Source organism: Orbilia oligospora (genome assembly GCF_000225545.1).
Source record: "Orbilia oligospora ATCC 24927 unplaced genomic scaffold scaffold00078, whole genome shotgun sequence".
NCBI lineage: Eukaryota > Fungi > Ascomycota > Orbiliomycetes > Orbiliales > Orbiliaceae > Orbilia > Orbilia oligospora.
This window is the reverse complement of record NW_011645635.1, coordinates 1,115,149-1,136,301: the sequence shown is the minus strand read 5'-3', so window position 1 is coordinate 1,136,301 and position 21,153 is coordinate 1,115,149. Positions and strand designations below refer to the sequence as shown.

The 21,153-nt window shown below is 44.9% G+C and overlaps 7 protein-coding genes across 7 annotated transcripts; 4 read left to right on the top strand and 3 right to left on the bottom strand.

Moving 5' to 3' along the window:
• Positions 1-254: 254 nt before the first annotated feature.
• On the bottom strand, positions 255-1,577 carry AOL_s00078g340 (uncharacterized protein; the record flags this gene model as incomplete). Its single annotated transcript, XM_011123603.1, has 1 exon — positions 255-1,577. One exon carries the CDS (start codon positions 1,575-1,577, stop codon positions 255-257), a length of 1,323 nt encoding a protein of 440 aa, XP_011121905.1.
• A 4,428-nt stretch (positions 1,578-6,005) lies between these two features.
• Positions 6,006-7,226, top strand: AOL_s00078g339 (uncharacterized protein; the record flags this gene model as incomplete). The annotated part of the gene is made up of 3 exons (XM_011123602.1): positions 6,006-6,166; positions 6,264-6,328; positions 6,397-7,226. 3 exons carry the CDS (start codon positions 6,006-6,008, stop codon positions 7,224-7,226), a joined length of 1,056 nt encoding a protein of 351 aa, XP_011121904.1.
• Positions 7,227-7,731: 505 nt separating this feature from the next.
• On the top strand, positions 7,732-9,044 carry AOL_s00078g338 (uncharacterized protein; the record flags this gene model as incomplete). Its single annotated transcript, XM_011123601.1, has 3 exons — positions 7,732-8,150; positions 8,210-8,242; positions 8,303-9,044. The coding sequence occupies 3 exons, from the start codon at positions 7,732-7,734 to the stop codon at positions 9,042-9,044; spliced, it is 1,194 nt and encodes a 397-aa protein (XP_011121903.1).
• A 971-nt stretch (positions 9,045-10,015) lies between these two features.
• AOL_s00078g337 (uncharacterized protein) lies at positions 10,016-11,336 on the top strand (the record flags this gene model as incomplete). The annotated part of the gene is made up of 2 exons (XM_011123600.1): positions 10,016-10,608; positions 10,676-11,336. The coding sequence occupies 2 exons, from the start codon at positions 10,016-10,018 to the stop codon at positions 11,334-11,336; spliced, it is 1,254 nt and encodes a 417-aa protein (XP_011121902.1).
• Positions 11,337-11,753: 417 nt separating this feature from the next.
• On the bottom strand, positions 11,754-12,563 carry AOL_s00078g336 (uncharacterized protein; the record flags this gene model as incomplete). The annotated part of the gene is made up of 1 exon (XM_011123599.1): positions 11,754-12,563. One exon carries the CDS (start codon positions 12,561-12,563, stop codon positions 11,754-11,756), a length of 810 nt encoding a protein of 269 aa, XP_011121901.1.
• A 2,258-nt stretch (positions 12,564-14,821) lies between these two features.
• Positions 14,822-15,771, bottom strand: AOL_s00078g335 (uncharacterized protein; the record flags this gene model as incomplete). The annotated part of the gene is made up of 2 exons (XM_011123598.1): positions 14,822-15,124; positions 15,196-15,771. 2 exons carry the CDS (start codon positions 15,769-15,771, stop codon positions 14,822-14,824), a joined length of 879 nt encoding a protein of 292 aa, XP_011121900.1.
• Positions 15,772-18,291: 2,520 nt separating this feature from the next.
• On the top strand, positions 18,292-20,985 carry AOL_s00078g334 (uncharacterized protein; the record flags this gene model as incomplete). Its single annotated transcript, XM_011123597.1, has 7 exons — positions 18,292-18,342; positions 18,428-18,676; positions 18,773-18,846; positions 18,918-19,164; positions 19,269-19,405; positions 19,471-20,790; positions 20,880-20,985. The coding sequence occupies 7 exons, from the start codon at positions 18,292-18,294 to the stop codon at positions 20,983-20,985; spliced, it is 2,184 nt and encodes a 727-aa protein (XP_011121899.1).
• Between the last annotated feature and the right edge of the window lie 168 nt (positions 20,986-21,153).

Genomic DNA, 21,153 nt, shown 5'->3' with positions numbered 1-21,153 from the left:
GTGCTTAACAATATCACTAGATATTATTTGATACAGATCTTCAAATAGTAAAACTTATGAACCCCTGCTTGCTAGATGCTGAATATTGGTGAAATGGTAAAAAATAAAAATATAATCAAACGCCAAAGTGAGTGGCCAGTATATATATACCCTTGTCGCATATGCAGAACGGTATCCGAGAAATCGCTTCAGTTAAAAGGTAATAAAGAAAATAGTAAAAAAAGAGCAAGACTATGCAAACAAAACAAATCATCTTAAGGGTTCGGCGGTGGTGGAACCGGTATATCCAATATCTCAGCTGCGTCCCCTCGAGTATATGGCGGGAGTTCAGGATCTGCTTCTCCCTCTCCAACGACTCTGTGTACTGGCATCCTCGGTATAACAATAATTTCGCTTTCTTGCACCATATCCATCTCTTGCCGTGTCCCGCTGCCAGTAAACAAACTTGACCGGGAACCACCTGCCTCTTCATCTATCCTCGCCCTCATCTTCTTTTGATTGTAGTCAACAAGCACCCATGTGCAGGCGACTAGGACTGAGAATGCATATACAATGGCAACGATATTGGCTGCAAACGTCGATACCCATAGAAATGTCATCAGGGAGATGAAAACGAGGATGCTGGTTACCAATCCTACTATTGCTAATGCAGGGGTTGGCGGGTGGTTGCTCGGTCTTCGACGCCTCAGTAAATAAGAGAGCGAAAGAGGCCGCGGAGGCCCTTGGTGTATAAACACATTAGGTATTCGGCCAAATCGTGAATGGGCGGCAGAACGCAATCTCTGAAAAGTGCTTGGGGGTGGAGCGGGCAGTGTGTTGTCCGCGGAAGAGAATTGAGGACGAGGCGGAATGTCGTATGTTACTGTTAGTGCAGGTGGTGGAGAAGGCGGTGGAATGGCGTATTGCGGCTGGCTCGTTGATTGACTACCAGGTCGCTGGTTGCTTGTCCCGGGTAGATTGGTTGTCGATTCATTTATTGTTGTTAGTTGCCCTTGAAAACGGGATGTTTGTGCTTGGTTGTATGAATCCACGTTTTGTGGTAGGCCCATCGTTAATGCTACAGGATTTTGATCTTGAGAAGATGGGAGAGAAGGATAGGAAATGTCTGAAGAAGTGGGATTTTGGGACATCCCGACTGATGGTTGGATTAAGTAACTATATCGATTCGTAATGGGAGCATCCACAGCGCTGATTGAACTAACAGGACTCGCACTCATACCGCGATCCCGTTGTATTCGACTATTGTGGCGTGAGGGTAGTGAAACCGGCGAGGGAAGTCGGTAAGAAGGAATTCGGCTGAGACTATTATATACCCCTGTGTTCAGGTTATTCATGTAAGAGAAGGATTCAGTTTCTCCATCCGATTCGGGCTCTGCTGCGACACTTGAGATCAATGGAATGGTGCTATAGCGGTGAAAATTAGAATTAAACCCCCCATTCGTGATGCCAGAGAATGTCGGGTCTGAAGGAGGTGACGGTGGATGAGGAAGTGTTGGAAGAGAAGAATCGTCGAGAGATTGTCGTGCATGATGTGAAAATGGAGGGAGAGAAGATATTCTCTGTGTAGGTCGAGGCATCGTGGGCGCGAGCAAATGGGTTCCGTGCCCGAACGGAGGTGGACGCGCTACTCGGCTGGTGGCGTTCCTGCAGGTGACAACTGCGCAGTCCCTTTTGAAAAATATCAAAACCAAAATCGATATGTTTTATTGATTCAGTGCATTGAATACCGCGCTTCGGGCCGGTTGAGAGAACAGGGCTATATTATTCTTTGCGATTAATTTCGAGCCTCACGGTCTCGTTTTGTCGATAATAGAAGTATGCAACATTTGTAGGCGATGTTGCAGAGTCGTCGAAACTCTTACTGGGGGCTGTTACGACGTAAGTATCAGACCATCCAATGCAAATCTCCCCTCTAGGAAGATGACATCGATATCCAAGAAATAGTTTAAGAAAATGAGGCCTCGAAGATCAACGGGCTTTTTGAGAGGCGAAGGGCAAGTAGAAGTGCGTGCGAGAAGGTCGAATGTAACGTTGGAGACAAGGGAGACTTAAAAAGAAAATCGAATTGCGAGGTAAGCGAGCCAAAACATGGCGAGCTTCAACCACCCATTTCCAAAAAAAAAGCAGAGACCCCGGCAACCAAATACCCCATCGAGGGCCGGACTGGGAACCAACAGGGGTCGGCCACAGGAGCGAAGGGTGTCTTCTGCATTGAGGATCTTTCCATCAACGTTTAACACCATTGCACCTATATTCGCCTTCCCGAGACAGAATTTAAGCACTGGAAATAGTAACACGCAACATGGGTGCTTATCACCAGGAGGTTTGACAAAAGCCGCTGCCGAAGGAGCACAATAGTACAAGGCCAGGCACGTGGAGGGACCTCTGTGCGAGGAACTCCAACAACAAGAGCTTAAGAGAAACTCCATGCATACGCATTTCACGGCGGTATTTCATGTTGAATAGTACCCTATTCAAAAACCCCGCCCGTTCGGCGGAGTTACTCTGTATTAGGGGCAAAGTTATGCCGGGTTCTGCATATAACTAGAGAATATCTATTCATCATCAGACGAAAAACCTGGTCAAAAAAATGTTACGGCGGGGTAGATATCTCGTACCATCGAATGGCTCACTAATCCAACATTGCAACAGAGCTTTCTGGTGTCGGCTATGCAATTGTTTTCAACTTGGACTAGCGTTCGTAATATCCAGCTGTCGGACTCAAGACAAATCCACTAGAATTTCGAAGCTGGACTAGTTGAGTTCAGGTTCGATTCGACGGGAGACGAATTTGCTATTATTTCGGGCTATCCGTTGAGTAGCCAGTCTCCGCTCGTGCATGCAGTCCTGCCAGTAGCAGCATAACCTTTGAAACCGGCTGCATGGCTCAGTCGAAGCTTGGTTGCTTGACCCCGAGCCGCCTGTCTGAGCCGAAAGGATTTCATCGTCGACTAGTTGGCTCCACCGCGTAAAGGAGCTGTCAGTTTATATAATTATCTCCTGAGGTTGCAAATGTTTAAGAGATCAATCATCAAGATCGTGGCGCTGTGGCCCTATCATTCTCGGTATTTGTAAACTGGGTGTCGGATGCGTGGGTCGGGTCAGCAGGAAGTACCGGCGAGTGCCAGCTGCACCCAGTGATCAATCCTAGGAAACCCTCTAGGGCCGCAAATACTTTCGTACGGGCTTCAACTTAGGACGAAATGCTGTGCCAAATAGGCAGCAAAAAGAACCTGCAGCTTCGTGAATTCAACTGGCCCAGTGAGTAGTGAGCTGGGGCTTGTGGGGTGAAGAATCAAATGCATGTTGGAAGTCTCGAAGTGTGAGCTTTCACGGTCCCACCGAACAATCCTTGTCGCCGGGCTCCTCAACGCACCCGCAGACCATAACTTGCACTCAACCACAACATCGAATACGAGCTGCTTATGGTGGAGCTAGCCCTATCCAGCCATGCATCAACCGCACATCTCTCGATCTTATTGTACTAACGTTAACATGGTCTACCTCTGGATGGCCGGATGATTCCTTTCGCATATCTGCAATACATTGACATATGTATACTATCCAATACCAGTTATGTGAACATACATGTACTATGTCATAGGAGAATTGGATAATCCAAGATAATTCGCACCGCCCCTTGACAAAAACCCTGGACTTTTCGCCCAATGGTTATTGTCAGCTCAGATCTCCTAGAACCCAGTGTATCAAGTTAATCACAGAGCATGCATTCTTATCGAACTATCCCTAGTAAGTCATCAAATAGCCCTCAATGGTACTGATTTGTTTTTCCGGAGCATCAGGCCTATATTTTGTAGATGTATCTCGATCTAGATTTTTATACTGACCATCTATTTGCCAAAGGAAGAAATCCCTCAGATTGTATTTTCCCCGTCCCCAGTTTCACTCCCGCTTAATTTGGCTGATCGGGTTTCAGGCATTGATACCTGCAAGATTTTTTTTACCTTCAAGAACCTAGCTATAGATGTTCTATAATCACGGGCTACAGCCCCTTCGAGTGCAGCATCTAGTCGATTCTCTGCAAAGTAGATGATAATGCAGCCATCGTCCCCCTTGAGAAAAGGGCTCAACTCTGCAGCTCCGTCACTAGCGTCTCGGTTCTGCATACGCTTGGACTGTGCTTGCGATATCCCAAACAGTCTGTTGGACGTCAGGATGCTTACGTGCTTCCCGATGCTGATTCCGGTGCAACGCGAGATCCAAAAAACGGCTGATCCGGGGATCTGGAAGTCTTTTAAGGTTATTCAAACAGAATTTGATTTGAGACTTTTTGAGATTTGTAGGCCGGCTCGTGGCGATGCAATCGATAACAGTGCTTCAAGCTGCGGGGTGGGCGGGCCGTAGGTCAATTGCAGGCCTGCAGGATATTAAGACCAGAAGCATTTTACTAGCCTCGAGACGCATTTTACAAGGCTTTGCTTACGGTTCTGCATGCGTTGCATCATGCACATTGGTTTCTTTGTCATCCTGGATTCTGCACGCTGAATTTTGTGGTTGAGACTCAAGAGGTATTAGAGTTTTACCCTCGTATTAATATATTCTCAATGAGTCTGGTGTAACATTCCAGGGGTGATTTTTTAATTTATTAAGTATTAATTAATTTATATTGACTAATTGTCGGTCCAAGGCTAACCACCATAGAGCATCGACATCCATACGCGTACGATTGAATCTAGGACTACGTAACATAAATTTTATACGAAGAGATCTATGCATTTCGATAACCATACTCTTGGTAAAGTCGTCTTTTGATTTCAATTCGCACGATATTTGATTTGAAAGAATATTATTAAGAAAAATCGGATCATTTTAAATAACTATAGGAATATGAATCTCGACCCTTTCAGAAGTTCCTACGGGCGTAGACTAGTTACTCGTGATACCTTGACCATCACTTAATCGACAAATGAATTCCCATTTCCTGATATTTTGGATTATGGTCATCCATTTCTACTGAAAATTAACACGACGTAAAGACAATGGAACAACATTCGGATCCGTCATCTCGCATACCGAAGGAACCGCTTATCTTTGCTCCTGTTTCAAATATCAAAAATGAGAATTGTCTAGCATTCCCTTCCGGCTCTAGGTACGAGACAAAGTATTCCAATATATTGTAATTTTCTACACAGTGACATAGTATATATGTATTTCGTATTTATGTAAATCTGATAAGCTAATTAATGTCAACTTGATTAACGTTATATATACCGTTTTTTGAAAGCGAAGCATAGATGTCAATGTCAATCAATACTACGAGCTCTGGCTTTTATACCCAGAATCTGCCGTTCTATAAATAATATTGGGTCTTCCCCCCGCCCAAGTGCTGGGCCGTAACGTTGGACAGCGAAAGCCAAGCCGCAGGGTTCATAGGCGATCCTTTCGCTATATGGGTACTAACTTGTTGTTCAATGTACGACAATCAGACGCATTGATAGTGTATTGATAACCAAATGTCTGAGGAGACTTGTACGGATATATCTATATAATTTCAGAAAGATATCTGGAAATTCACGCATCCCTTCTACATCTTGAATATGAATTTTGCAAGTCTAATATATGAATATACTTAATTATAAGCGTGCTCCTGTCTCCAAGCCATTAGCCAGTATGTAAAATCCTAAAAACAATGTCCTCCAGTTTTCGAGGACATAAGTGAAAAGAATATTATTTACGATCGTATAGTTACGATTCACATGTTTGACCCCGCATTCTATCTTCACGGGGAGTCGAGTGTCGGCTCGCACGCGCACGAGGCTGGTAACGTTACCTGCTAGCTCCGGCCGTAACTCAAGAGGGGTTGTGCGTTGCCCATGGGTTAAAATGCGGGCGTAACACAGGCTGTACACCAGCACCCTCAGTGTCATAGGTCACGTGATATGACCATACTCCACCGTCTACCGAGGATAACATCCCTCATCCCAAGATCCAGGCACCTTCACCTCCCTCTTGGGCTTCATATATCATTTCCTTATGTGACAACGATGAGTAGCGACGTAGATAGCGACAGCCTCAAGGCTCTACAGGAAGTTATCAGCCGCCTGAAGAACTACAAACCTCCGTCAGATCAATGGAATGAATTTGATGTTTCGCGCCGAGCTGCAGTTTTGATATTACTGTTTCCAGATTCGAAGGGAGAGCTTCGGTATGTCTTTTACTTATATCCCTGGTTTTCTTGCTGTGGTTTTAAAGTGTAAGGGGGGTTCAAGGTTCGCTAATAGCTAGTTCGTTTGGGCAAACAGTGTCGTCTTGACGGAACGTTCGAGCAACCTGCGCACTTTCGCTGGCCAGGTAGCTTTGCCTGGAGGTGGGTTCCATAGTATAGATCCTGAAATTAACATTGAATGCTGGCTAACGAATCATTACCTTTGTTAGGCAAAGCTGATTCGCCAACGGAGACTGCTTTTGAAACTGCCCGCAGAGAAGCATCTGAGGAGATTGGTCTACCCTCTAGAAATGACCTCCTCCCTTCTCCATTTACTGTAACTCATCTATGCGAAATGCCAACTAACCTGTCGAGAAACCAACTTGGCGTTCGACCTGTTGTTGCGCTATTGCACACTAAGCCGGGGTATTCTGGCTCCAAGGTGAATGCTGAAGAGTTTTTAATCCCTCGGCTTGACCCTAAGGAAGTGGCGTCGGTGTTCACGGTACCGCTGAGAGCATTCTTGGAATCGGATTATCAAAATCCGGAGTTTGAATTCAGTCCTGACGAGAAAATTTCTGAATCGACGGTTGATATCGACTGGGGTACTGTTCCAACGGGAAAGACAGGATGGTACGAGGGACAGTGGCTTGAGTGGTATGGAATCAAGTGGAGGGGGCATCAATTCAATGTTTATACAAGCCCTGTTGTCGTGCAGAGAAGAGATTCGACACAAGTTTTAGAAGACGAAGCCCAAGCATACGCCACCGGGAACCTGGAAGGGGGTAGAAGAAGTGGAGGGGGCACTCATGATAAGAAAATGGTTAATTACAAAGTCTGGGGCATGACGGCAAGGATTGTAGTTGATGCTGCGAGAGTAGCCTTTGGTAAGAATCCGGATTTTGAGTATGTGGACAAGATGGGAGATGATGAAGTGATCAAGCTTTTACAAAAAGAAGGCAAATTTGGGCCACGGATTAAGGGAGTCATTGAAGACACTGGCGCAGGTACCCGTGTGGGTAATGGAGAAGGGAGAAAGGCTGAGAGTGGGAAACTTTAGTCCATACATATGATTGCTTGAAGAGTACTGTAGTCCTTGCATTCTATAGACTTAGATTTCAGAAAGGGGGTCCTTGTACTTTCCATTCATCTAAACTAAGTACATATAACTACTAGTATTATAGCATATACTGATAACTTAAAGCCTGAAGCTTGTCGCTCCTAGGTGGTGTAGCCAGCCTGATATAACTGTGGCCGAAAATGGCGAAGGCGCGTTCATGGTTATCTTCACTGTTGTTGCCCAGCAACAAGACCAAGTCAGAGCCGCATCTCTGGTCCCATAACCAACCTCTTCTCGCAGTCTCTTCCACGTAACTATGTACCCTCCTTCACTGGGTCATAACCCTCTTCATGAATTCAATCTTTTGGCATTGATCTTTCAACGTCCTCCGAATCCAGACCTCCGTTATTGATGTGTCTCGGACCTCAACCTCCTTGGCCGCTTTAGACTCCTCGTTATTGTCAAATTGCTCTTATACGCACTACTTCATCCAACCGACGAAGCTATGGGAGGACACACGGCTCCATCACTCGCAGACTTCATCTTTGATCTCCCTTTCGCTTCTGAATTGGGTGTCTCGAAAGAAGAAGCCGAAAAGTACGAGGAGATGAGATACTCCTACTACGAGCATCGAGCGACGCCAAATGAAGATATCTGTGCCGAATCAATAATTCGATACTTGAAAGCCCTCACTGACCCACCCGAACCCGTTTCCAGCTTCATGACCTTGCTTGTAGAGGCCGGTGTCCTGGAAGACCCTGCTTCTGAGACTACCATCGTTGTTGGTGAATCCAACCTAGGTCCGGGGCTAGATCATCAGCCGGGGCTCTACAAACAGCTAGAAGGTCTCGGAGAGTCTCTTCTTGAGCTGGGACCGGAAGAAAATCGACCTAAGTCTTTGGACGAGGATCTATACGTTGAATAGTAAGATCATAGCAAAGCGAAATAACAAGATCAAAGAGTTGACAAGCAAGCTTCTATAGCCTCCGACATGACGGCTTTAGGTTGTGGTCAGCGTAGGTTTGGTCCTATACGGGATGGAGAATCTTGTGTGAACTTGACTAATGCGGTTCTAGACCTCGCTATGCTCCCTTTCCTACGGATTTCACGATACGTGCTGGTTCTGACAGCCAGCTGTGCATATTTCATGTTGAAAGCCACCGCGTTAAGGAAAAGTCTCCATTCTTCAACGAGCTGCTCCAGAGTGGAAAATGTGGAGTCGGCCAGTACTCCTATTCTTCAGACGAACATCCAGTTGCCATGGATTGGTACCTTGCCTACCTCTATGGCCTTCCGTTCAAACTTTCGCTTCCAGACAATAAGGCGGGACCCCATATCTCTTTCGTCCGCAGCTTGGTAAAGCTAGCTACCAACGTTGAGTGCCATGGCCTTGTTGAAGAAATCATCGAGGAGCTTGGCCGTTCGTTCACGTACTACCACTGGGGCCCTGACATCGCACCATGTGTAATGGAACTTTACAAGTACTTTAACGCCCATATCAGAAATGAAGGCAACGAGGAGATCAAAATTTCAGCATCTCAGCTTGTCGACTGGATCAGCGCTCTCCATGCTGATAAGAAGCTCATGCATTTGAAGCGATTTATCAGCAGCAATATGCAAATAGATTTAGATCCCGGGTCTGGAAGCTTTCTGAAAGATCTCTCGATTGCTCTTTGCAAGGTCCTCCACAATACCGGACAGGAGAACGGCAAATGTCTTGGATCTACGTCCTCCTCTGAATGTGACAGCACCATTGTTGTCATCGAAGCGACCGAGATTTCCGACGGCTCCCATAAGCCAAGTCTCGAAGAGGTTTGAAAATGAAGAACAGCGCTATCACTTCGACAAAAGCTGGAACATTAAACTAATCTAGGAACCTTTTTAGGCTAGGGCAAACCAACGAAGATGACTTAGAGCCGGTGGGAAGCAATATCAAACCATATATTGCAAGGGAAATCGTTAATCGGTAGATTTTCAGGGCAAAATAAGGGAGATACTGTGCAGCTGCGTTTCAACAACTCAGAGGACTTATTTTGAATTTTTGTCAAATAGAAACTAACCTCAGAATTCTCTTTGTACATTCTTCAAATTCTTGTTCTAACTCACCTTGTTTTCTTCCTTAATTAATGTTATTCTCCAGCCGTCTCATATCTGCGTCCCATCCTACTCTCACAAGCGCGTTGATGTGGTATTTTGCTCTCGATTTGTCGGAACGGATCATGATTGGATGATGCTGCCATCTTGAAGCCACTCTGTGGCACATAAGAAGCATGGATGAGGCGAAGTAATGTGGATGTTCCAAGCTAAGCTAAGCTAGCTGACAGCCCCGCGACATGCGACATCATGCATGAGATCCTGCAACATGCAACCGGGTTATCAGGTTGCTATGCTGCGCTTTTGGATTCCACAAAAACAACTGGACGCGACTACACGTACATATATATTCTGTACCTGAAAGGCTTGAGATGAGATGCACATCGGTTTTGGTGTTCTTGGAGTACTTTATATGTAACTTGTATTGTGGCGGCTGTAGGAGGTCAATATCGAGATCGCGGTAGGACCTCGTCACCTAAAGCCATCGAATCTTTTAGTTGGAGTTGGGTTGTTGAAATAAAAACACAAATTTCTTTCCTTTCGTTTCACAACTCTCCTCTTCACCTTCTATTCATCTCTCGTTCTCTGTCAAAATCATTAGACCCTAACCTGTACCCGTCTATTGCGGCTCGAGGTCAACTTCATATTCATTGCTCGCCTCTTGTAAGCTTCGATACCGCCGGTTACCCTGGGCCATGGATACGATCATGGAAATTCCACCGGAGAGCTCATTTGAAGTGCTAAATTCACAACCAAGTGAGAAGGACCCCAAGCCAGATCTAATTGGTGGCCCACGTCCTCCGGTTTACATTGTCAATCTCGACCTCCCTCCCCGCCAAAGATACCAAGAGATAGGAAAAGACTTCAAAGACCAATTCCTCGAATTAACCCCTCTCTTTGACAGCATACTCGCCACCCTTCCGTATAACAAATTAATATCCTTCATTGCTCGAGTCATCCTTCGTCGGGTTCACAACTCTGAAGAACAAGATGAAATCAAAGGACTGGTGGATGTTACTGGCATTCCGTTGTTCCTCATGATTGCATTTAACAGCTTTTTGGATACCTTCATGGGCTGTACGTCTGGTGCAGTACGGTTAGCGGAGAATCCACATGCCACTGAGCCTTCGAGCGAAGATAGAGACAAGATGGTTCATTTTCGGACTTTGGACTGGAGTATGGATGAGCTACGGGATTTTATCATTCAGATCGATTATCAAAAGGAGGGGAAGACGATTGCGCATGCGATTACGTATGCTGGATTTGTAGGCGTACTAACTGGAGTTCGGTAAGTTTTTATACACTCCCAAGAAGCTAGACCTAATTTGCTAACAGGCTCGAATTTGATATAATAGGAAGGATTTGAGTGTATCCTTAAACTTTCGACCTACAGCAGATGAGGATACCCCGCGTGCAAAAGTCGCTTATCATAAGCTGCTAGTTCTGCTCGGGTTCCGCCCATCTGTATCCTCACAACTTAGATCATTTCTCCTCCCGAGAGGTAAAAAAAATCCGCCAACATTTGAAGAAATTCTACAGGAGTTCGCGAAGACACCATGCACCCCTGCTTATGTAACCTTGTGTAATGGTTCGCAAGCGGTGTTCATAGAAAAAGATATCCGCCGTGCAAAAATGAACATTTCAGAGGATTTCATATCCGGTACAAATCATGATACCCACACTGAAGCTTGGAAACCTGAAGATTACAAAGGATTCGCTCTACGGACTGATGCAGATGCAGTCGGAATGGCCCTTGAACTTCTCGAAGATAGTCAACATCGCAAAACCTGCATAACTAGGTTATACGAACATACTAGTCGTCCTATTCCTAAGACGTTCCGGAGGCGGGGCCGCAGGAAGGCCGAAGGAGGTATTGGTATGAGTAATGTGGTTACGTGGTGCCAGACTTGGCCGATAACAAACGAGTGTACACATTTCTCTTGTGTGATGGATCCAAAGGAAGGAGAGATCAGTTGGGTTAAGTATCATCCGGAGCCACCGGAGTCCGGGGACTAGAGTGCCTTTGGAAGAGGATTGGCAAGAGACAAGAGGATTATAGGACACGGGAGCATGGATTCTCTGGTTAGTTTGCAGTCGTTTTTGACTAATCTATTGTAAAGGATACTCCGGATTAAAGGATACATTCGGGGGGGTAATTCGCAGTCTGGAAGATCTGAAAAGTGAGCAAGTAGAATCGCTGTAGAGAGAGTAAATAAAAGAAAACCTGATATCCTAACGTTAATTGTTCGCCGTTTCGCCCTTGTTTGAAAGAATATAATCGATTAAGAATAGCTATAGGCTGGGGAGAACCAATTAAATAATATAGAATCGCAAACCTCGCAGGAACCAGTAAAGAAAGGGAGATGTGTCGAGCGAGGATATGCTCGAGGTATTATAAGCCCAACCTAAGCCTGCACAACCACATATTAGACTTTAATTAACTTTATAATGTTCAAGCGCAATTCTGTGCTTGTAGCTTATTTTTGCGAGCTGTTCTGTAACCCAGGACATAGCGGTCTCAAAGTTGTTGAAGAACGCTCGAAAAAATTGACGGAAGAGTGTAATAACCTTGTCGAAAACGGTGTTAACCCATCCCATCAAGTTCTTGAAGATTAGAATCCCTTTCTCCCCCTCCCGCTTCGCATCCTCAGGAGATTCGACTTTTGCCTTTAGATAATGCCTTTTAGCGGCGGCTAGGTATTCCTTTCTCTCCTTCTCGATCTTTTCAGTCACATTTCGATTCAAGTTGTTTGCGGAGTCGGTTATTTCCTTCTCATATCGCTTCCAATCTTCATCGTCGTATCCATCTTCGTCGTCCGAATTGACTGCAGATTCCGGGGTTAAAATAACCGACGGATTCAGTCTTCTCGGAGGTAAGGCGTTGTTGTTCAAAGCAGTAGTTCGACCAGCAGGTCTACCGTCGAAACCATCTTCGGGAGAGCTGCATTCCTTCACCTCGACTTCCGAAAGCTTGGATTTTAGATCTTCAGCGTACGTTTTCATTGCGTGCTTGATATAGTCCTCGAATCTAGCTGCGGAAGTGGTTGCTATCTGGTCCAACGGGCTCTGGGAAGCTGGCGGAATAGCATTCTTTGGCGGAAAGTGGTCACTTTTAAGTGACCCCGATTCATCGGTTGTATTGTAATCGTTCCGGCCTCGGGCTGGTAAGTAGTCGTCTAATCTTGCCCCGCGCCTGGAATCAGCTCGCTGAGGTTGTTCGAATATGTTGTAGTTTTTGGTCATTGTGCTTTGAGGCGTATGATCTTCTGCTGCAGCTGTATAAGCTAAGCTGAATGGGTAGCTTGTATCTGACGAAAATAAGCTGTAGGTAGCTCCACCGTAGCGGACTAGATAAAAGGACTAGATAAGGCAATGTTAAATCCAGAGAATTGAAGTGGGTCAAGTATATTCCGACTTGAATTTATTATCTTTAGTAGAACGCCGAGATGTTTCACAAAAAATGACCACGTCAGAATGGAGACACAAGAAGCGGAGGAAGAAAAAAAAAGAAAGAAAGAGAAGATACCAATGACTTAATTACTAATTGAGTTCCCGAATCTTCCCACACGAGGGGGAGAAAAAAATTTGAGCCAAATCAATTAAAATCAATTAAAATCAATTAAAATTAAATAAAAAGGGACATTTTTACACATGTAATTGGTTATTCGGCCCCTCGCATTATCAAATTAATTCTGACTTTACGTACAGCTTTCTGGCAGAAATGTTGCGCAAGAATGAGGCCATTTTTGGCTCAGGATGCATGTGGGAATGCTACATGTACATGTAAGTACATGTATCCTCAAGATCTTTTTCCACTTATGAAGAAGCCCGGAAACGACGGTACCGGTAATTGTTGCATTTTGGAGATCTAGAAATGCGTTGGTCGTTCGCTTGGGTCTTTCCATGGCAGGTTCATAAGTGGCGTATATTATAGGCGAAAGCGGACACCGTAACCAGCGGAGCGTTGTGGGCCGATGACAATCGAGACTAACTTGCCTAATACTTGGGAGTATGAGATCCAGGTCTAAGCTTTGGAGTATCTTTAAGATAGCAAGTCAGATATTTTGAATATGATAAGGAATAATAGTATTTGTATAAGTCCAGAATTCTAGAAGGCTACGGTGCAGTTGCAACGTTGTTTGATCGAAAGTTGAACTCCGCTCCCGGCCTGGCCCTTTTTTATTGCGCAATTGCAGTTCCTTATCGTATGCATTTCTATTACTTCACTGCAGGTTAAAAGGTATATACGTAGTATTCGTTTCCCTTAGCGTCTAAGAAGCATAATGCAGCCAATGCATGATGCATTGTCATGCTGTTCTTCTCCTTCTTTCTTCTAGACTCTATCTTTCTTCCAGGAATTCTTTCTCCTCGACTACATGCATCTGCAATCTCATGGTAGAAAATTTAAAAGCTCATCGCTTTAAATTTCCAAATTTTTATAAATATAGCTTATGTGAATAACTTACACATAAAAGCTATAGATTTGTCCTATAGAGTCAGCGAGAAGATGTCTCGTGTGTTTCTTTGCGTATACTAGAGTGCTTTTCAAAGAAATGATCCCAAAGCAGAAAAAAAAAGAAAAGAAACCACGAGGGCCCCACATGGACTAATACGACCGTTATATGGTAACTGAATCCTTTTAGTCATCGAGCTACTCTAATAATCACTAACTTGCAGACCCTCTTTCCAAATGGCGCCATGGTGCTCATTAGGTAAATAGTTCTTTAGTATAAGCATTAATATTAAGGTCATCGGATCGAAGGATCCTTGTTTAAATTCAGACACCCGAGATTCGAGTGGGCATGTTATGCTAATTTGTAAATTTCTGTAAGTAATGGATATTAAACTAGTGTTATTTGGGCGTACTTAAAGTATTTAGAACCGGGTTTCTGTGGAAGTCCAATCGCTTGAGAGTCATGTCACCCTCAGGAAACCTAGTTCGATTGATTGCTACATTCTAAGGGAAATAAGGTTGGTATAGACGAAGTCACTGATAAGAGACTTCAATTCAATTGTATGGGTAAATATGCAACTCCATAGTATCCTGTATATGACATGATAACTAAATGCCCTCCTTCAAATATGTATTGGGGTATCAAAGAAACAAAAATGAAAAAACATATGAAGTGGTATATGCAGGAAGTTAATCGCTGTTAAGCGCGACAAAGAGATGCTAAATTAAAATGTTGAAAATGCAAGAAAGGAAAAAGGAAGAAAAAGGAATGAATAAATGTTGCACAAGAAAAGGAGAATAATATCAAAAACGTGATGGGTATATGCGAGAAAGCAAAATCTTGGGGGTATCAAGTATGTATGTATATCATAAGCCGCATCGCCCGGCTTCCTCTGTCCTTAAAAAAAAGTGGTATCATTCGTATCCGCAATCTTCTGTTGTAAACCTTCGGGGTACCGGTAATAAAAAATGGTGTATATGCTTCAAGGGAAGTAGTATTTTGTTTCCGCAGTCGACTCAAATCGATCAAGCAAAGATCAAAGAGAGCTTACAAAGCCCAAAGGAGGCGGGAGCCGCCTTGCTTTGCACGGTACTTGTCCCAGAATTGGAAGATTCTAGTGGTCTGGCCGGCGCTGAACTCGTCCATGCAGGCATCGTAGGAGTAGTCCATGAAGTTGTGAATTGGGTCCTCGCCGGGGTATTTGTCTCCCTTGCAGGTGTCCTTACCCTTGGGGCATCCTTGAGTGGGATCAGCCTGGGCTGGAGTGTCATCGACTTGGTCACCACCATCGCAGCCGTCCTGGAAGGTGTGGAAAAGACCCAACCAGTGTCCGATTTCGTGAGTGGCAGTCTATTGAGTAATGGATTAGTCAATTGATTTGCTTAGGGCAGAAGCTATAAGGGAGTTTGAATAAAACTTACTGCTCCTTGATCATACTTCTCAGTGCTGCCGCCAGGAACAGTGGAGTGGAGAACTTGGCAACCATCGAGCCAGAATTCATCGCTATCTTCCTCAACGTCTTCTGGGAAAACGCAGATTCCCAAAAGACTGTCACCGAGAGGTCGGAAGTAAACGTTCAAAGCGGAGTATCCACCCTTTCGGAGTTCCTTCTTCATAGCCAATTCAACAGTTGTATCATTCTCGTCAACAGCGGCAGTCGCCCATTCCTTGTTGACAGTTCTAGTAGTCTCCTTAAGGTCGAACTTGATACCGGTTTGCTTGTAGTCCTGGTTCATCTTGTCCAATTGCTTCTGGAGCTTGTCGTCTGGAACCCATCCATTTTCTTCGGTCTCATCGGAGCCAATGACGTGGAAATAAGTCTCAATGGTGAGAGTTCGGTTGGCAGCCATAGCGGCGGGAAAGGAGGATCGAGCATTGGCACGCTGGAAAGCCCTGGCTTGCTCCTTGAGGGCACCAGGAACTTGAGTAGTACCACACTTTCGCTGGGCAGCGGCCGCAATAGCCAACAATGGCATCAAGATGATGGAGGCGCGCATATTGAAATTTTTTTGTGGGTATTGTTACTTTAAATGTATTTGAAGTTATCGAATAAGAATGTATTCAAGTCGGTTGAAGAGTATATTGTGAATACAGCAAACCTGTGCTGAAAAGGCTATCGAGGAGAAATAGGCTGTAGATGATGGTGATGATGATTTTAAAACTTAGAATTTTAAACGACGGAACCTCCACTTTTATAGATTTTGGTGTCATCTAAGAATGGTATACATTCCTTATACCATAGCCAGTCGAGGTATGATGCACAGTTTCACGCCACTCCGCCCAGCCGCCGCAGCTGTGAGTGCCCCCATATTGCAGCTGTCAGATCCCGACATGATCTGACCGAGACATCTTCCAATTACAATCAGTCGAACTCCAAAGGATAACGCTCTCGGAGACTAGGATCTGGGGTGCTTACTGTGACTTGGTATAGCCATCGGAGAATAATACAGGCTATCTTCTTTGGTTCTAAGGCAGCCACAGATACTAATCCGAGAATTTACCTAAGCAATATTCAGGTTATCGGGAAGGGGTGTAGATACCATCCGACCATCTACCAATCATTCACTCAGATGCGCCAGTTGCGACAAGGAGGTGGTGCGCAAGAGCCCGATGTGCAGTTCGACTATACAAGTTCGACAGGTGCGACTAATGACTCGTGATTTACCAGAAACAAGCTTCCTGCGGATTATCTCTGCAAGGAATAGCGAGACGGGAACGAGCGAGTTGGTAGGCGTCAATGGTGGAATTTCGCATATATTGGTGTCTCGATCCATCTTTGAAGTATTGGGAAGGTATCGAGACGTCACACCCCAAGCCATATGCCCTAGGGAGATTCTATATTTCCCGGACTAGCAATAGATGTACCTGATATTGTATCAGGTTTCCTGCCCCGCTGGCTAGGTGTATACCTCCTTTGCCCCGAGTTTCCCATGTTCCTTAGCGCGGTAGACGTACGAACTCGAAGATCATCCGAAGGCTGGTATTTCTTTAATTGGGCAGGAGAAGTCCTTCGAGATTGGGAAGATGCCGGGTCCAACACACGTTCCTTGCAAGGAGGTTAGCGGCCTTGGCTGGCGATGTTTTGCCAAGCCAATAATTCTGGAATGCGGGCTTCCTATTCTTGATTGGCTGCGTGAAAAACACCTTACTATTGACCCTGAAAATCGTATGTCCATTGCATCGAGCCCCACGACCTCCCAAGGCTCGCAAGGTTGATCATTCCTGGGATGCCAGTCCCGGTTTCCCAGTTGAGCAAGAAAAACGTTGCTCAGTAAAACGGGTTTAGGCATTCTTGCGCCAACTAGCGAGACTCTGAGGCCTTGGGGGGGAAGGATTCCAGGTTTGGTTGCTTTCTTGGTGCAGGAATTCCGAGGCATATTCGTCCTGCGCCTCTTCGGGACGCTAGTGCGATACGACTGCGTGGAAGCATGTGCCGTCACATCGATCCGGCACAGATGCTAGTCTGAGGCACAGATGCAACCGAAGATATATAAGGTTAAATACCTAGCCTCGATCACCGTCTAGAACTGCGCAAAACAGCAGGCGAGTATTCAAAGAAGTATTTCCACCTACTACTTTGCCATCTAGCTTTCTAAAGATATCGTCTTAGCTGGCGATATCTGACCATCTGACCTCGTATGCCTGTTCCTATGCGATAGTAAGCTTTCCTTAGGATCGTATTATCCCGACATCGACCCGGGCAAAGCCTATGGCGTAGCATCTGTTACAAATTCGTGCAGGATGGATGAAACCATAAAGATAATTAGGTGACATCTCACGACCTGTCCCTCGTCATCCAAGAGAGCCAAGCTCTTATCATAAGCTTTCCCCAGACAAGCATACCCTCGCGATATAACGTCCTGAGTCGTCTCACCTTAAACGAGGAACCTCTTGATTGCATGGAAATAGTTCTAATCCGGCATCTCGAAAACAAGTTGTTAATGCGGTTATCGTCTCCATCCCTAGGAAGCGCCAGGTCTCGCGACTCTTGGCTTTCAGCAGACCTGTGGGCCCATCGTTTCGTCACGATCGATGAACGTCATCGAATTCTTATATCCCTACTGATTTGCTCTAAATTGTTTTGAAACAGGAGGGTCGTTAGTCTATCATACCCTGAAGAAGTTTAAAGGTACTGGTCGGTCTCCTTACCGTGTCCGCAACGATTGACGTGTGCCGTCCGGTAATGCCTACATTCTTGCTTATCATTCGAACCGTACGAAATTGCTTGTGATCAGCCTCTAATCTGAAACCGAAATAAGTCTTGGGTTGTCTCGAGTAGGAATGGTGGCCGACCTTTGGTTCTCATGAGACAATTCCTTAGAAGAGCGGTGGGGTTCTGGATCGAGTTGGGACGAATACCTTGATTTGTGTTGGGCTGTTGTAGTTCGCGTGCGACCCAATGCATTGGGCTTGGCGCTGAACCTCATAGCTTCCCGTTCAAGGTCTCGCGACGGACTCTGCTTTGGTTTCCCAAAAATCCACTAAAACCTTCCACCAAGAACACTTATTACAAAATCATGGACGATGATAGCGTGCTAAACGACGATTCGGGCTCATTAGAGCACCAGGTAAGACCCATCGCTGTTCCTCATCTCCGCAATCGGGATGCCTTCTTTGTATATACCCCCCTACTGACCAGTTCACACAAGGAAGGCTTGCTATATCTACACGCCGACTTCGGAGGCATTATCATTGTCAACTCCTAAGAAGCGTAGAGCGGCTTCGAGCTCTCGAACGCCGAGGTCTAAACGTGAAAAGACTGATTCAAATAATTGCGAAACAATTGGAGCTCTGGGACATGGTTTCCCTACACTTCTGCGCGATTTGGAGGGCGAGGATGCCGTTAATGCCAGGTTTGAAACGTTTCACAGATTATGGAAAGATGTTGAGAGGCGGACAGATGTGAGTTCTTCTTGTAGTTCCTTGTTTGTTTTGTTCCCTTATCATTTTTGCAGTTAGTTGTCGAATTAGGAAAGCTTATTAGAATGCATGATATAGGATGTTCTAGCTCAAGTGAATGACGAGACTTTGCAATCTGTCTCGTCGTTTGTCTCTAAAGCAAGCCAAGATATGTATGAATATACTATTCTCTATGTCTAATTTTGTGAGTAGTATGGGACGAAGACAATTGACCGGTTAACAGATATGGCGAGAAACTGCCAACGGGCCTGATTCTAACCGGACCGAATATCGCCGCTCATGGGGTTCTCTTTGAACAAATCGAAAGTCGCATCCAGAGCGTTGACAAACGTGGGAGAGTAGCCATCCTAACCTCCAAGGATTCGTCAAATCTGAAGAATGTGCTTAAAAAAATCATAAGATGCGTCACCGAGATACATGATGGTTTCGTTGACGAAGATGATATCGTAGAGGCGAAGTCAGGGAAAAATGTATGCCTTTCCCCTCCTTTTATTTTTTTCAATTCTTTTCATTTCTTATTCCCAAAATTCCGTATTATCCTAGATTCTATGGACAAAGCTAATAACTAAGTAAGCCATCTCGGTATAATTATGACCCTGAAATCATTCACGACTGGTGCTCAACCCATCCGGGTGCCAAAGTAGTGGTAGCCGTACAGGATACCGAAGCCTTCGACCCCGCGGTTCTCGTAGAATTAATATCGATATTACAGTATGTGCCTCCTAAACAAAATCTACTCTGTAAACCTACAATATTCTAACTGCCAAAAAAATTAGTCAATACCTCCCAAAGATCCCCTTTATCCTCCTACTAGGCATCGCCACATCAGAAGACATCTTCTATGAAAAACTCCCACACTCAACCATCCGCCTCCTCCGCGGTGATCGTTTCGATGTCCAAAGATTCGAGGAATCAATGGAACAAGTCTTCGAAGAAGCAGTTCTATCATCTCAATCCGTTCTAAAACTCGGTCCTCGGGTCGCAGATGTGATATTCGAACGACAGAAAGACCATACTAGAAGTGTTTCGAGCTTCGTCATGGCACTGAAATATGCATACATGTCACACTTCTACGCAAACGCTTTAAGCGTTATTTTGGGCTCTATAGATTCTGAAGAATCTCTTAATACGATTCTATCGGATGCCCATTGCGAAGCAATCCGGAATCTACCGTCGTTTAAGCCATTCGTTGAAACGAAGATTTTGGGATTCCCATGGCGTGCACGAGAGTTGTTAACCTCTAATAAAGCACTAAAATCCGCGGTCTTCACTGCATCCAAAGAATGTCAACGGTATAGCACCAATCTAGCAGAAGCCATAAACCTCTTTCGAAAATTGCAATCAATAGTCTCTCCGCAACAAGCAAACGAAATCCCGACCTACGAACTCTACTCTCGTATCCTGTGGGGGGAATTTACAACTCGTCCGGCATTCAGAGACGCAATGTTAACTACCAAAAAAATCAGTTCCGAAAAGTTCCTTACATTATTAACCACCTTATCGGAACTCCCTTCTGAACTGTCAGAGAAACTATCAATCGCAGCGGATAAAGTCCAGGAGTTACAATCCGAAAAGGCGGCGAAAGGTAGTTCCCTCGTCTCTGAATTCGTACTACCCGACTCCCACCGTACAACCGTCAAATCAGGCCGTGTACGTCTCGACGAACAGAAATCCAAAATGACATCACAAGATACCGAATACCAAAAACTCGTCACTTCAACCGTACAAGATCTTGAAACTTACTTCAAGAACAAATTCAAGCCTTATACGAATATATTTCTTCACGAAATATTCTTTTATGATTTGAAATCACCGCATTCGCAAGTTTTTGCAGCAAAGCCTAGGCCGAGTGTGGAAAGGGCGTTGAGTAGACCTGGTGATTATTTGGGATGTGAATGTTGTGGCGGTGGCAATGATGATGACGGGGCGGGGATAGGCGGGTCGCAGCCTTATTCTGCTGTTCTATACCAACTGTACCTGGAATCTCCGGCGTTGATTGGTGTTTATGATCTTTGGAGTGCGTTCAGGATGGTCTGTCTGGGCGATAAAGCGGATCAAGAGGCAGATGATGATGACGAAGAAGAGAAAGAGTTACAGTATGTCTACACCCCTTTCTCCCCACTCTACTCTAACGAAATATGTGTGTGCGTGATTAGACTAACAAAATTGGGGGATGTTATTACAGGGCACAATTCTATAGAGCTCTGGCAGAGCTCCGATACCTTGGATTTGTAAAGTATAGCAAGAAAAAGACAGACCATCTGGTCAAATTAGCGTGGAAGGGACTGTGAAAACTCCCAACTTCCTTCCCGTCCCATGCAATATACATAACGATAATGCTAAAACAAATTAACAATAACCTTCAGCTGAAATAGAAACAAAAGTGAAATCGGGAAGAAGAACAACAAGAAAGAATGATGATTACAAAAATAAGCCTTCCCATAAAACAGGACAAAATC